The sequence below is a fragment of the Bacillus rossius genome (genome assembly GCF_032445375.1).
Source record: "Bacillus rossius redtenbacheri isolate Brsri chromosome 4 unlocalized genomic scaffold, Brsri_v3 Brsri_v3_scf4_2, whole genome shotgun sequence".
Classification (NCBI taxonomy): Eukaryota; Metazoa; Arthropoda; class Insecta; order Phasmatodea; family Bacillidae; genus Bacillus; species Bacillus rossius.
Genome location: NW_026962011.1, coordinates 42,975,273 through 42,991,577, shown reverse-complemented (window position 1 = coordinate 42,991,577; position 16,305 = coordinate 42,975,273). Strand labels below are relative to the sequence as shown.

The 16,305-nt window shown below is 41.1% G+C and overlaps 1 protein-coding gene across 1 annotated transcript in view; it reads left to right on the top strand.

Annotated features, from left to right (window-relative positions):
* Positions 1 to 16,198, top strand: part of LOC134541840 (carbohydrate sulfotransferase 13-like) — a 37,527-nt gene extending 21,329 nt beyond the window's left edge. The window contains exons 3-7 of the mRNA XM_063385536.1: positions 2,921 to 3,111; positions 5,469 to 5,617; positions 9,119 to 9,290; positions 11,700 to 11,971; positions 14,298 to 16,198. Coding sequence (XP_063241606.1) covers positions 2,921 to 3,111; positions 5,469 to 5,617; positions 9,119 to 9,290; positions 11,700 to 11,971; positions 14,298 to 14,628 — 1,115 coding nt within the window. The 3' untranslated portion in view covers positions 14,629 to 16,198. The remainder of the gene's footprint in view (positions 1 to 2,920; positions 3,112 to 5,468; positions 5,618 to 9,118; positions 9,291 to 11,699; positions 11,972 to 14,297) is intronic.
* Positions 16,199 to 16,305: the final 107 nt, after the last annotated feature.

Below are 16,305 nucleotides of genomic sequence, written 5' to 3'. Positions count from 1 at the left end.
ACCCAATATTCATTTAATTTGAACAACTTGCGCACTTTTTATCATCAGAAATTTTTGAGTGGCTTCTTTTTTCTTTTCATTGCACACATCCATATATTTAAATTAATGGTAAATTTTAAGTAAACGCGTTTCCCAAAGGACAATAGCAGTTTTCTTAGTATATTAGTACCTATATAAGTCTTTGTATATGTAATTTTCAGCATGCTTTAAAATATAAAATGAAAATACGTCGGCACACTCCGTCAACTGTTTTTCTGGTGACGTAGTTTCTCGTTATTCATTTTCTCTTCGCCCTGCTTCTTTGTTCTCGCGTCTTCCGCCTTCGGACATTAACGGATGCGGAAAAATGCTAATATAACGCACTCCTTTTTTTTACCCTCTTACGTCTTCAACACTCTCTTAAAACTGGGTTACTTTGATTTGGCTGAATAATTGCTTCCTACGTTTCCAACGGGTGCACGTTTGGTGAAAAGAGAAAAAAACAAAAAAGAAATTTTTAAAATGCGGTCCACTGCTATTTTCTTTCGATTCGCGTTGTAGCGTGTTGAATATATAAGCACTTATTACACGGCAAACCTCTTGTTAATAGTTCTCTTACGTCGTTAAAGTACTGCCCCGAGTGTTGAAGATTTAGATTTATAGTCGAAAATCAGCAGTACATCATAAATATTCTCTTTCAGGAAGTTTCTTTATTCATCAGCAAGATGGAATCATAGTTCGCAAACTGTGTTTTTTTTTTAAGTATCGGAAACCAGAAATAAGATAAAGATACTGTAATATGTTATCTGCATACATTTTTCTCTTACACACGTTCCGAAGCAAACAACGGTGAAGAAATAGCCCACACACTTAATTTTCAATAAAGTTGGCCAGCATTAAACCTATTAAATTACCTTAATAGTTACTATAAGCATTGAATACACATATGTAATGCTATAAGTTTAAATGTGTCTTTTTATCTATACAAATAACTGGAAACGATTTAAATTTGTAGCTTTACCGAGGCGAATTTATGGTTTTTCACTAAACCTATTTCGTTAAATACACCCACATAAACACACCATATAATTTTAACAGAATTCTACAATAAAATATAGACAGTAACTTATCACGAAAAACCATAGCAAATCAACAACCCTCACATCAAGACACCAGCCCGTAAGGAAAGCTCTTTGGCGGAGTGTCCAGTATCAGTCTTTTTTTTTTTTTTTTTTTTTTGCCTGACGACGAGAACAGATGTAGGTTCCCGAAACGTTGCAACTGTTTGTTATGGTCAGTTGCACCATAAGAGTTCAGGCGTGATCTAGAATCATAAGCGGGTTTTTGATCATCGTTCGACGACGTTGTCTGTTGCACATTTGAGTTTTGAGCACTGAACGAAGTTCATTGGGAATTTGGATGCAATCTGACTCTTGGGTCTGACCTCAGCAATGATCATAGATCGACACTACGCCAGCGTATACGTTGGCACCACCTGCGAAAGCCCGTGCCAGGAAATACTTTTCGATACTACTCAGGCATTATAAAGTGCGAAATAATGATTTATTTTTATATTTATCATTTATGGTACTGCTAGTACCTGTTAACAATGCGCAGGTCCAACTAACTCTAGGATATACTTCACATTCCTCGCACGTAGCTACTCGAGTGAGTTTCATCAGCTAGTGATTCGCTTATGGTTTTAATATGCTATGAGGAGAGGGTACTCACTAGCTGAGTCATTCAGGTAAAATTTAACCCAAAGGAAGGAGAATTCTACAAACGTAAATCTTAATAACTCTAGCTTATCACGAAAACAGCCCACGTACTTTCCCGATCTCTATTCGTTGCCCTTACACGGCTTCAAATCACCATTATAACTGAAACCGTTTTAAACTTACAAATTAATTATAAATAGAGACCGGAAAAATTCGCGGGTTCATTGACCTCCAGGATAGACTCCAATATCCTCTACACACTCGGGCAAATGCCAACTGTTCATTGGCTGCTGACTTGTGAGTCGTCTCGACTGGGTGGCCTGTGATCCGACACTTCAATGAGTGAGGGTCTCTAATTGGCCCTCAGTCCTCCAGATTAACAGTGGACCAATGGCAGAAGCAGAACTAAGGTATAATTATTTGAATTTTAGCATAACACGAAATGAACCCGCGAATTTTTCAGGTCTCTAGTTATAAATATTTTTTATTTTATAATACATTCACAGAAGTTTTACACAGGTTTTATGTTTTTATACGTGGTTTGGTTTTCTGTTTATTTTTTGATATTAGGTAGTATCATGTTTTCCTGTACGAAATCAGACCAGCATTGAGTTGGCATTGACAAACTGGTACTTTGATTGTTAGTTGATGGCATATTTAGTTACTTTCATGTGAGCTGTTTTTTTTTTTTTTAATTTGGTAAAATTTTTTGGGTTCACTTGTTTTATTTTTTGTTTTAATTTTTTTTTTTTTTTCATTTTATTAGTTCTACTAATTTTCAAGACTTATGTAGTCTTACAAGCCCTTGTGATGTATATATTTTCCTTTTTCATTTTCTCGATTCCTCTTTTGCATTCGTTGTTCTGACAGTAATGTTTTCAACATATGTTCTCTAAGTTTAGTATAATGGGTATAAAAATTCGCTCAAGTGTTCGTAATTATCATGAATTGCACGACCTTTTTACACCCATTGGTGAATACTTTTTTTTTTGAAAATGTTTGTGACAGAACAGCGAATTCGAGGGAAGTATCATGCTGAAATTTCAGAAGAAAAAAAAGCTGGTATTGAAGAGAATAATAAATAAAAAATCAAGATAGCGTGTGAGACCGAGCCAAGTTTATGGCAAGCCTGTCAGCTCCTTCATCTTCACCACGCGTAGAAATAAGACGAGTAAACAAGTGAACAGTTGAGGATGATATTTGTATGGCGTGTTCTCCCGCAGATGGTGTTCCGGAGAGCGTGAAGCGCGGCGACATGCGGTGGGGGCGGCGTAGGACGGCGGCGGCGTTGCTGGCGGCGGCCGCGGTGCTCGCCGCCTGCTGCCTGCTGACGGCCCGCCACCGGCCCGCCCCCGGCGGCGGCGGCGCGGTGCTCCGCTGGGATCTGCCTCCCGAGGACGTCCGCAGATACCTGGTACCCGCTCACCTTCACTTTGCGAAGAGCAGTTCTTGACGTGACAACGTCTAATAAATCGATGAACGCCGGCTGCACGCACGAAAAAAAGTGTCCCTTAACGCACATTGTCCCGTTACGCTGTGTCCCGTTGAGCTCATTGTACCCTTGCGCCGCATCTATCTCTCTTCCACTCGATTGTAACAACCATCGATTTGACTTTTGCGAGGCATATTAAACTTGAAACACTCCCATTCGTTTCCTACTTTTTCCTATCATCGTCCTATCCTTAACAGAATAACACAAGAAGTTAAATAGCAAACATGTATAAAAGTTATAATTAATATAATATCTTCGTTAAAGTAAAAAAACATATTTGAATTAATGAGTGCAAATAAAAGTAAAGTTATCAATTAAATTGTAGATTTCATTTCACTCCTTCTTTGTATCCATACAAAATAGTGATAATTAAAAAAAAATGATTCAATTGTATTCATAAAAGTATGCAATCATTTCTTCAATGCTTTTTGTTATGACGTCACGTTAAACTATCGTCCGTAAACCAACTTTACAGACAACCAATTTTTTTACATATGATCCAGGGATCGATCCTCGTTAACCTTCGGATGTACAGTTTGTCCATAAAATAAATTCCAGTTTCAATTGTGTATTATAACAGTTTAATTTATACGATTTACAACAAATCATACATCAGATTGAAGGTAAACTAACATGGATCTTACAAATGTTCAATATGTGCACCTTTAGTTATACGGCACACATCCAACCTAAAGCCCAATTCTTCCCACACTTTGGTTAACACGTCCGGAGTAACGGAAGCAAATAGCCCCTTCAGTTATGTGTCTCAACTCTGGTGAATCATTAGGTAGCGGCGGAACGTAGACACGATATATTTTATAAAGCCCCAAAGGAAGAAAAAAAAATCGCATGTCGTTATGTCAGGTGAACGTGAAGGCCAGCGGAAAAGAGCTCTTGTCGTCTCGACCATTACGACAGATCCAACGGTCAGGGACATCGACAACTAAACTTTAAACAAAAAGGCACGTTGAAGTGAAATTACAGTTTCACTGTACAGAATACAAAATGCTTTACGCTCAGGAGTCGCCATTTTGCGAAATTATTGCGAACTAGAGGCTGGGCCCGAGGCAGGCCAGTCAGTCGAGACGTTAGCCCTGGGTGGGGCGCGTTCACACGCATCGCATACCTTGGCGGATTAGAAGCATCTCGGCCTCGTTAACCTCCTCCCCCCCTCCCCCGCTTCCTCCTGCCGCGGCGCTCCGTCATCGACCCTGATCCATCCATCTGGACGGCTCTGCGGGCTTCCGGAGGCCGCCGCGTGGAGTGGCGTGAATAGCACGCCACTGTTCTGGGAGCTTCGGGCGTCGGGTCGGCCCTGATCACGCGACTTGTGAAAGGGGTGCGAGACCATTCCAGAAAAGAGTCTGAGGGGGTAGAAAAGCAGCGAAGCCAGCTTCCTGAGCCAGTGAAGTGAACAGGGCGAGTGGACCCTCGGGTGAGCGATAATCAGACGACAAGCGACGTGTGCGGAGACTGGTGCATCGGGGACTGTGTCGCGGCGCGGACGAGAGAGTAGCGCGAGGCGGCGTGTCGGGTCAGAGGTGCGAGGTAAGAGACCAGCAGTAGGGAGAGCCACAGTCGAGCCGAGCTCCAGTGGGGAGATGAAGGAGTGTTTTAAGTGTTTTATTTTAATGAAGAGTGCCAATTTTAGTATTAAATAAAACTGTATTTAATTAATTGGGCTATCGTTTTTGAGATTTTTTTACCACACGTAACATTATTTTTCGTTAAATAAAAATTGTGTTATTTGAAAGTCGTAATTAATATATATATATTGGAACTCAACGTGTGCAGCCAGGGCCAGAAATGTGGATGAATGTAGCGGGGAACACCACATAACTTAGAAAGTCACAACTTAGAACTGTCATAACTTAGAAAACTTGGAAAAATCCACGTAACTTATAAACACACAACTTAGAAGGATCATAACTTAGAAACACACAACGTAGAACCACACAAATTAGAAACGTCATAACGTAGAAACTCATAACTTAGAACTATCACAACTTATAAACACACAGCTTAGAACTGCCATAACTTAGAAACACGTAACTTAGAAACACGCAACGCAGAAACCACACAACTTAGAAACGTCATAACGTAGAAAGTCATAACTTAGAACTGTCATAACTTAGAAAATTCTAAGTTGTGTGTTTCTAAGTTGTGTGTTTCTAAGTTGTGTATTTATAAGTTGTGTGTTTCTAAGTTATGACAGCACCCCACTGTAGCGTGCACGCTGGAAGGCCACGACACCACGCCGCGTGCTGCTCGTGTTGCAGAAGGAGGCCGAGGCGGACAACGCCGTCAGGCTGAGGACCATCCGGGACACGTGTCGCCGGCACAACCTGGGTCTGCACAGACACTCCGCCCAGCCCCCTACCTTCAAGCACCCGCCGACGCCGCAGTACGCCGTGTTCTACATCGACAGGTGAGGCCCGCGCCGCGACGCCCTTCCTGGCGTGTGACTCAGCACACGTGGCAGAGGCGAAACTTCTCTGGCAACTCAAGCCTCGACTCGTGAGTATATCATGAGGGGTAAAACGACAGAGAGAGAGAGAGAGAAATTGGTTGTCTGTAAAGTCGGTTTACGGACGATAGTTTAACGTGACAACGTCATTACAAAACGTTGATGAAATGATTGCATACTTTTATGAATAAAATTGAATATTTTTTATTGAATTATCACTATTATGTATGGATACAAAGAAGGAGTGAAATGAAATCTACCATTGAATTGATAAATTTTCTTTTATTTGCTACTCATTAATTCAAATATGTTTATTACTTTAGCGAACCGATTATTTTAATTATATCTTTTATACATGTTTGCTAATTAACTTCTTCCAATATGTGTTATTCTGTTAAGGATAGGACGATGATAGGAAAAGTAGGAAACAAATGGGAGTGTTTCAAGTTTAATGTGCCTCGAAAAAGTCAAATCGAGTGGAAGAGAGATAGATGCGGCGCAAGCGTACAATGAGCGTAACGGGACACAGTGTAACGGGAAAATGTATGTAACGGGACATTTTTTCGTGCGTGCAGCCGCCGTTCATCGATTTATCAGACGTTGTCACGTCAAAAAAGTGAAATAAGACAAATTTCTAAAAGAACATGAATTAATAACATTATTACTCACTTCAAAATAACTACCCAGGATATCAATAATACTTTTTTATTAACAATAAATATTACTTACTGTTGAAATACAACATAAAGGAAAACTGTGCGTGTTACTGTTTCTTCAAACAATCCTGTCATTTGGAACACGCAAAAATCGCATCTCTGAAAGAAATTTGAAATTCATAACAGGTAGCGCTATCTTTGCGTTAAATGCAGGAACTGTTTCAAAAGCTATCTCTACGCTGCTGGTTGAACAAGGAGGAACGCGAGCGCGCTGGTAGCAAATATATAGAATTCAAGTCATTCACAGTTGACTGTATAATGGATATCTAAATCTATTTTCTGAAATAAGCGCATGCGCACACACTCTCTGTCTTATTCTTTCGTTCATCTATCTCTCTCGGTTCTTCTTCTTCTTTTTTTTTTTGCTGGTTGACTAATTATCGCACAAAGAAGACAACAAAAACTATCAAAAACTATTCCAGCAACGTACACAAGATAGTGCTCATATATATATATATATATATATATATATATATATATATATATATATATATATAGTACTGGTTCCTCTATCTTTTCGTGTCAGAAACTATTCACAACATTGTTTCACGGAGGAAACGTTGCATCAAAATTCGGCCTTGAAATTTTACTCCCATCGCGCCCAAAGAAGTTTCACTTCAAAAAACACGTATTCTCGGAACGCATCCTATAACAACGCTAGTGTTGCTGTGATCACGTAACCAAATGAAGGACAAGTTAGTGAGGCGTAATAACTGCGACGCTCGGTGTTTCTTCTAGTGCGAGAGACTGAAATGGCGCGCAGTCCTCTCGTCGTGCGAAAAGCAACTATGATATTTGAATGGTATACATAACATCATATGGCGGAGAAATGAAGATAAAGGTTTAATGCAAGACCATTGATTACTTTCAACAATCTGTGCCGTGTTCCGTACCTAAAATTTTAATCTCAAAACACACTTTTTTTTTAGCTTTATTCACTCTCGTAAATATACAGCTTGAAAAAAGTTATGCGTAGAGGCAGGCATTTTTCGCGAATAAATCTGAACGCCTATTAGACTGCAACAAGGTTTACCCGCACCAGTGCTTTCTTCCTTGCGATTTTCCGGCCGCCTGTGAGAGAAGTCGTTGCCTTTCTTGACTGAGCCACTCACGACGTGTTTGCTTTCGCACTGAATTACTCTGATTGGTGTTTTATCAATCGACATGTACCTGAAAGAAATTCACCCAATCATGAAACACAAACGGTGCTACAGATTTTTTTTAACTTATAACTAGTCTCGGAATCTTTTCGCGAAATATGCGTGGCCCTAGCTTATGCGGAAATAGAACTACAGATCTGCGCACAGCGTATTCTTAAATTATTTTCGTAAACGGACACCACTCGGATATCTCGATGCGGTTTCTGCTGAAGCTCTGAAGCCGTACGTGTGCCCAGCTGGGGGGAAGGAAGGTGGGGGGATCACATCTGGGTCGTAGAGGCAACTATGCGTGTCAAGACGAGATGAGAATGGGGAATCGAGGGAATTAATGAGCGTGTGTGTGTAGGAGTGACCCCGAGAAAAATCAACCTACTATAGGCGACGTCCGTCATGTTTTCCCACTTCCCCCACATCGCGTGGCGGAGCAGGATTGCGGTGGAACGTAGAAAACTACATTTCATAGTGAATTTTAATGCACTAATGAATGATCGGCTGGATGAATTGGGGTTCTGTGTCTCTTCGTGATGGACCCGGAGGGGGGGGGGGGGGGAAGGCATTTCCGCAACCCTTCTCAGCTGACTCTTGTGATTGGCTGTTCGAACCAATGAAAAGCAGGCCAATCCTAACTCCATTTCAACAACCTGCAAACTCTTTGCGCGCATTGCTCTCGCACGTCTGAGCAAGCGGAACAGCTGACGTGCGGGAAAGTTATCATTCACGCGCGCTCGAGAGGAAAGAAGGAGGGCAGCGACAACTATAGTGCGTCTCATCCCTAATTTCCAGTGAGCCTTCACCCTCTCTTTCCAATGCACGATTTCTAACTCATTAGTTATGTTCTTGTTTCGCTCTGCTTCGGGGCCAGATACACACCATAGAACACAAAATATTTAGAAAAAAAATTTTAATGCAATTAATGATTTTTTTTATGTTTCTGAAACATTGTATTTTGTAAATTATATTTGGAATGTTTTATGTCATAAACTGATAATATATAATGCTATTTTTTAATATCATTTATGGTTAAAATGTTCTGATTTATTAAGCATAGCACATAATTTTTTGGATTACCTTGATATTGATAGTGACATAATAAGTGAAATATAAATTGATTATTATCGTTGGACTGTTTTTATCAGAATGACTATAGATGTGATAATACTGTCAAAAACCTTAACTAATTTACCTTAGAAAAATATAAAAAATTTAAATAAAAAATATATATTAAAACTAATTATAATTCAAGAAGGTATACAAAATAATATTTTTAATTTTAACAACAGGGGTATGGTCGCTCTTTACACTGTTTTACCGATCGCTGGTGGAAAAAAACGCCATATTGATATGATTTATATAATTTATAATCATGGAATATTTTAAATGATGCTAACCTATCCAAATTTTCATTTAAGTTAATGTAACCTCAACTAAAATACCGGTAAAACAAAAAAGTAAAGAACTTTTATTCATAACAACGTTCAAACCTAACCTAACTTTTAATTTCACTTCGGCAAACTTCGGGACTGTTCGGGTAGTGTGTGGCGGCTGTCGTCCGAGCCGGTAATGTAACGTGTGATGTGTAATTGCAGGACACACAAGCTGTCGTGGTGCCCCGTCTACAAGGCGGGCTCCACCACCTTCCTGTACAACCTGCTGCGGCTGGCGGGCTTCCCCGACTCCTACCTGCGGGCCGGCACGAGGCAGCTGAGCGACCTGGCGCGCGACGTCTACCCCGAGCTCGAGGCCCCCGACGCTGAGCAGGTGCGCGCGCAACTCCTACCTTCTTCCCACCTCCTTCCCACCTCCTTCCTAACTCCTTCCTACCTCCTTCCTACCACCTGCCTACCTACTTCCCACCTCCTACCTACCTCATTCCCATCTCCTTCCTACCTCCTTCCTACCTGATTCCAACCTCCTGCCTACCTCCTTCCTACCACCTTCCCGCCTCCTTCCTGCCTCCTTCCTACCTCCTTCCTACCTCCTTCCTACTTCCCTCCTACCTCACTCCTACCTCCTTCCTACCTCCTGCCTACCTCACTCCTACCTCCTTGCTACCTCCTTACCACCTCCTTCTCACCACCTTCCTACCTCCTTCCTACCTCCTTCCTACCTGCTTCCTACCTGCTTCCTACCTCCTTCTGGGCCGAGCGTCTTCGCAAATATAAATTAATGATGTATTATTTAAAATTCTTTAAACTACTCTAATTAAAAAAAAATGTGGTTTATGTGACAGTATCTTACGTCTCCGAGGTATACATGTGTTTGATGGAATTAGCCAAGCTTATTGATTGCTGCCCAGGGACGTATCTAGTCTTTATTTCTCATGTGATTACTTACTTCTCCTCCCTTTTCCACCCCTCGTACCCCAAAAGTAATAAACGTACAAGGCATTATTTCTTCTGCATCCACGTACATTTTATGTAACAATTTTATGTTAAATAACCTCACTAGAAACTTACAAATAATTATATCAATTTATTACATGTTTATTGAAAGTGAAGGTAAAAAAAGTATAGTCTAATTGTTTACAAAAAAATAGTTTGTTGGGAGCCAGCCCCCAGGCGTGAGGTGCCCCTTAGATCCGTCCTTCAGGGGTGCCCAATTCCCCCCTTTATTTTCCCATTTTAAATCATTCCTACCTAGGACTTTAAACTAGATAGTGTCCAACCATGTTGTCCTGGGTCCTGACGAGGAAATTTTTTTTAAAATTAGTTTACAAAAATCGTGTTTCACTGCAATATAACACGAAATATATTGAACCTTAGGGATTATTAAGAAGGGCTCAGTTAATCCACCCGACGCCTTTAGCGGGGAAGGGGGGTGTAGGGGCTGCAAGCCGGGTGTCAATTAAAATAAGTTCGAAGGCAGTGTCAATTAAACTGATTTAATTTACTCCCGGTTTACCGATACCACCGAAAGCTATACCATAGTTGACACAGGGGCTTCCATTCGTGGTAAAGGTCACAACCCTAGAGCCTTATCAGTAAGGGCATGTATTTTTCGCGAAAAAAAATTCTGATCGCTCATTAGACATATTTAAACTGACCCCGATAAAATAATTTTTGAAGTTTTTCTTCTCTTGGCGCGCTATGGAAAAATGATGACAGATAATTGTACGATGTCCGTGCCCCATGCAATAAAATCATTTACAGGATAAAAGTAAAGCTACATAATCGATCAATAACCAAAGGCTACACAAAAGAAAAAAATATATGTCCTTTAAAATCTTATACCATAGTGATTGATATTGAACACTGGCCCTTACAATTAAAAAAACTTTTATTTATTATGAATATTAGTGATAAAATTTTCAACTGTATTTATTGATTGTCATTAATAATATTATATTAATATTGAAAAAATGAGCAATTTCTTTTATTTTTTTAATTTTATTGAATTTAAACTTTACTGAACGTATTTATTAATTCCATGGGATACTAATTTTAGTTTTTTTTATTACGCCAATAAGTAATTATATTTTTTAACGCACGTGCGTTAGTACACGCACCTTTATTTATTTTTTTTTTGACGTGACAACGTCTAATAAATCGATGAACGCCGGCTGCACGCAAGAAGAAGTGTCCCGTTACGCACATTGTCCCGTTACGCTGTGTCCCGTTACGCTCATTGTACGCTTGCGCCGCATCTGTCTCTCTTCCACTCGATTGGAACAACCATCGATTTGACTTTTTCGAGGCACATTAAACTTGAAACACTCCCATTCGTTTCCTACTTTTCCTATCATCGTCCTATCCTTAACAGAATAACACAAGAAGTAAAATAGCAAACATGCATAAAAGATATAGTGAAAATAATCTCTTCGTTAAAGTAATAAACATATTTGAATTAATGATTGCGAATAAAAGTAAATTTATCAATTAAATTGTAGATTTCATTTCACTCCTTCTTTGTATCCATACAAAATAGTGATAATTCATTTTAAAAAATGATTCAATTTTATTCATAAAAGTATGCAATCATTTCATCAATGTTTTGTCATGACGTTGTCAAGTTAAACTATCGTCGGTAAACCGACTTTACAGACAACCATTTTTTTTTTTTTTTTTGTGTATTTCATTTTTCTTACTCTCCCGCTCCCCTCCTTCGACACATGCACGAGCACCAGAGTGTTGCTGAACGTTGCTGAACGTTGCGGCACGTTGCTGGCAGGCGCTGCACAGCACGCTGAAGCTGCTGGTGGTGCGCCACCCCTTCGAGCGCCTGCTGGCGGCGTACCGCGACAAGCTGGAGAACTCGAGCACCGGCCGGGAGCACGGTACCCTGCACTACTACCGCCGGTACGGCCGCCGCGTGGTCAGCAGGTACCGCAAGGGCGGCAACGCCACCAGGACGTGGGACCTGCTGCGCGCCGACCAGTACCTGTGGCCGGCGGGCGGGCCGCGGGCCGCGGGCGTGGAGCCCACCTTCCTCGAGTTCGTCAGGTGAGGAAGGCGTCGGCAGATTATTATCAGGGACCTGGAAAATTCGCGGGTTGATTTCGTGTTGTGCTAAAATTCAAATAATTACACCTTAGTGCTGCTTCTGTCATTGGTTCACTGTTAATCTGGAGGACTGAGGGCCAATTAGAGACCCCCACTCATAGAAGTGTCGAATCACTGGCCACCCAGTCGAGACGACTCACAAGTCAGCAGCCAATGAACTGTTGGCATTTGCCCGAGTGTGTAGAGGATATTGGAGTCTATCCTGGAGGTCATTGAACCCGCGAATTTTTCCGGGTCTCTAATTATTATTGGGGGCAGGCGATTTTCGCGAGAAAAAAAATCCGAACGCTTAATAGACTGCAAAAAAAAAAGGTGTACCCACACCAGCGGTTTCTTACTTGTGATTGGCGGCCGTCTGCGAGAGAAGTAATGGCCACATTTGACCGAACCACTCAGGACGCGTTTGCTTCCGCAGTGAATTACTGTGATTGGTTATGAAACGATCGACATAAATCGAAGAAAAAAAAACTCACCTAATCACGAAACACAGACGATGCTACGGTGTTTTAACATTCAACTGGTATTGGAATCTTTTCGCGAAATATGCATGGCCCTAATTATTATCCTCACGTTACCCTCCTACATATGCGCCTAAAAGGGTAGGGTGGGAGTAACATTCCAAATCCTTTTTAATACATTCCAGAGCTTTTAAAGGAACAGAACTGTTAGGTATCGCTCCCTTTCGGCGGCGTCGACATGCTGTGCGGAGCGTCCAGCCATTACGCGAGGCGCTTGGGGAGGGGGGGTATCTCTCTGCAAATATCACGTGATTTTATTCCCCCCCCCCCCCCCACAGGAAACAGTGTTATATTACGAGGAAACTTCGTTTGAATCAAGAAAAAAAAAAATGAAGTACCTTGGCTTTTGGGTTGTAGCCGCGTCCTTGGCGAATAATTTCACCGACGTTTCGGTCGACATTGCAATCGCCATCAACAGGGAGCAGTTACCTGCGGAGGTATTCTTACAACTTGTAAGAACCTCGGTAGGTAATTGCTCCCTGATGATGGCGACTGCAATGTCGACCGAAATGTCTGTCAATTATTCGCCAAGGACGCGACTACAACCCGGAAGCCAAGCTACTTCAGACAATGGCCGTGAAAGCCTGCGAACATTATTAAGAAATAACCCATGTTTCTCCACTAAAAATATGGCTAAATCCTACACAATAAAATTCATCGCGGTTATGTGAACGCCACAAAGTCACTCTTGGGACCACACATGAGTCCCCGTGGACTGAATTAGAATGAATATTCTTTTACTAATTTTAAAGTTTCTTGTTTAAGTATTTTATTGTTCTATTCGTTCACGTTGATTCTAGACTACGTTAGTAGGGGGAGTAGGCTGGTTCTGGGACAATGTAAACATTGATTAAGCAAAGATGGCTCCCCCAGCAGTCGTCGTCTGCTGGAGAACGCCAACTTGTCGGCCTGGGAAAGTGTAAACATTGATTACGTAACCCTGACAACCAAACAGTGTCTGCTGGATTTCGCCATTGTTGTCGACGTCCATCACCTTAGTTCTACCTTTGGTTGCCAGAGAGCGCCACCGTCGCTTCGAAGGCAGGAGTTGTGTACAGAAAATGCTGGGCGGCTGGGGTTTGATCCGGGGTATGCAAGAATGTCGAGGTTAGAACACAGACACCTTACCAACCAGACCATGACACCAGTTGAGGAGTAGAGAAATAAATAAGGAATATATGCTTACATTCTCAAGAAAACACTCTGAGTATGCTTAAAAAATGCCACCATACTGCTATATCTAAATCCCAAAAGATAAAGTATGCTTAAAACAAACGATTTCATACTTGCTATGTGTAAAAAAAACCACCCCGAGTATGCTTAAAACAAACGCCACCATACTAGTTATGTTTAAAAAAAAACCACTCCGAGTATGCCTTAGGTCAGGAGAACACCATGCCCCTTTCAACTCCAGGAGCTCTATCACCACCACTATTCACGCACAAGTCTTATTGCCGCTTGAGACAGAGGAGTCAAGGGCGCACGTAAGGGGCGAAGGGGAAATATAACCCTTCACCCCTTTTGAAATCCCCAAAAATATTTGCATCATTCGAATAGATTGTGGTGGGCAAAGTGGTTCTATAACCCTTCCCTCCTCTAACTCAACAAAGATAAATTCTGTGTACTCTCCTGAAAGAAAAGTAGCATGTATAATTACTGAGTCCAGTTCTGTACTGAAGTACCATTAAGTCTGCTTCCTGCACATGTAAATACAAGTCCCAAGCCGATGATGTCCTCTGTTTGCGAAGGTACCTGACGGACACGGATGTGGTGCTGCACTCGGACGACCACTGGATCCCCTACTACCTGTACTGCACGCCGTGCCTGGTGGACTATGACATAGTGGCCAAGGTGGAGACCCTGCTGCGCGACCAGGTGTACTTCATACACTCGGCGCACCTGCAGGCCCACATCCAGCCACGCTGGGAGCACAGGTCCGGAGGGGGAGACGTCGCCAGGCGCTACTTCTCCCAGCTGACCCGCTCCCTGGTCGAGAAACTGCACGACAAGTACCGGCTGGACTTCGAGCTGTTTGGCTACAGCGCCAACGAGTACCTCGACCTCGCAGCTGCCGACTGAACGCCTTCGGCCTCCGAGTTCAACCGTGGTCTCTCATGCCAATATTCTTTACATGAATTTCCGACAGTGGTCGCTGAAGATTCAACACCGACTAAAACTCGTAAACATTGAAAACCCACAACGTTGAAGCAAAATATATCTTAGTGGAGCAGACGTTTCCCGTGGTGGTTACGTATGACTCGCCCGGTTGACATTTGCAGTAGGCGGGGAGCCATCGAGTTGAACACAATAAGAGCTGTAACCCCAAAAGTAACACACCGATTTGCATGTTTTTAAACTTTTAAGTTGCTCGTGAGTGAGCACTGAGTGGTGCTAGTTGAATGGAATAACAATAAAGTTAGTAACTTTAATATGCGGAATCAGTTGAGCCAGTGGCAGTGATCGATGGGACGAGTTTGTCGCGGTTTCGTGTGTCGCAATTTTTTTTGTGTCGCTATTTTTCTGGCGAGGCCGCCCGATCGTCAAGTAAGACATTCATCAAATTCATGTCAAAAAATATAGCAAAATAAATTTGTTAAATTATTTTATTTATTTCATACACAACATACACGTTCAGTGCGATGGATATGCATGAAACGAACCCTTGGTTGCTGTTGCCCAAGATACAGCCCACCCAGATATTTTTTTTCTCAACATCGCTATAAATTAAGGACTGTTTCTGTTAATTTAATAATGTGCTTCTCTTGCATTCATTGTTCTGTCACAAATAATTCCGAGAGATAATTTCTAAGTGTAAATGTAACTGCTGTAGATCACGGACGTCCCAGAGGGATGTAGACGGGACTTGTGCCTGGGGTGCCAAAACGGGTGGTCGCTAAACTGGCAGAGTCACTTTAACTATACACATTTACTTGAATATCCTTAGTGTTAGAACACAAACATTGTTGGAGGGTAGATAAACTGAATTATTTGTATTGAAATATAAATACATGTACATCGTAAAATTTATTTTTATAAACTGGTATTTCTCGCGTTAAATCCAACTTGCGATGTATTAAACATTAAATGCCTGCAAATAAATCTATTCATTAACCATCAAAGTTAAATCACAAACATATATAATAGTGTAGTGGAATTAATATGTGGTAGCGATATGAGGTGTTGTCGTTAAAGGATTTGGTTGGTTTAAATAAAAGGGGGGGAGTGGCGACAATGTGAGATCTAGTCCCAGGTGAATACTAATCTAGTTATGTCCCTGATGTAGCTATAAAATCAATCAAGTCTTAATAAATTACCAACACTTGCACAACATTTAACACCTTTTATATAACTCATATTAAATATATGTTGATATTATATGTGACAGAACAACAAATGAAAGAGATTTTTGGTGTTAAATTTATTGAAATAGCCTTTAACTATTAGTAATGACGAGAAAATAAAAAAAAATCAGCATGGCATGTAGAGATAGCAAGATAAATCGTGAAAATTGAAAATTTACTCGCTTAAAGTGTTCTTTATATTGTCAAATGTATATCTGCCATCGAATCATGCCTTACAGCATTATATGACATGTTTTTTAATGTAGGTACATTAAATAAAAGCAAATAATAAACTAGTTTTGAAGGCATTCCATTGGTTTATATTGTTTTTCAGTGAGTTTATTGTACTCTGTTGTTTTCTGTGGGCAGGGGAAAAGTATATATTATAATGGAAAACTAGCACAATAGAATAATT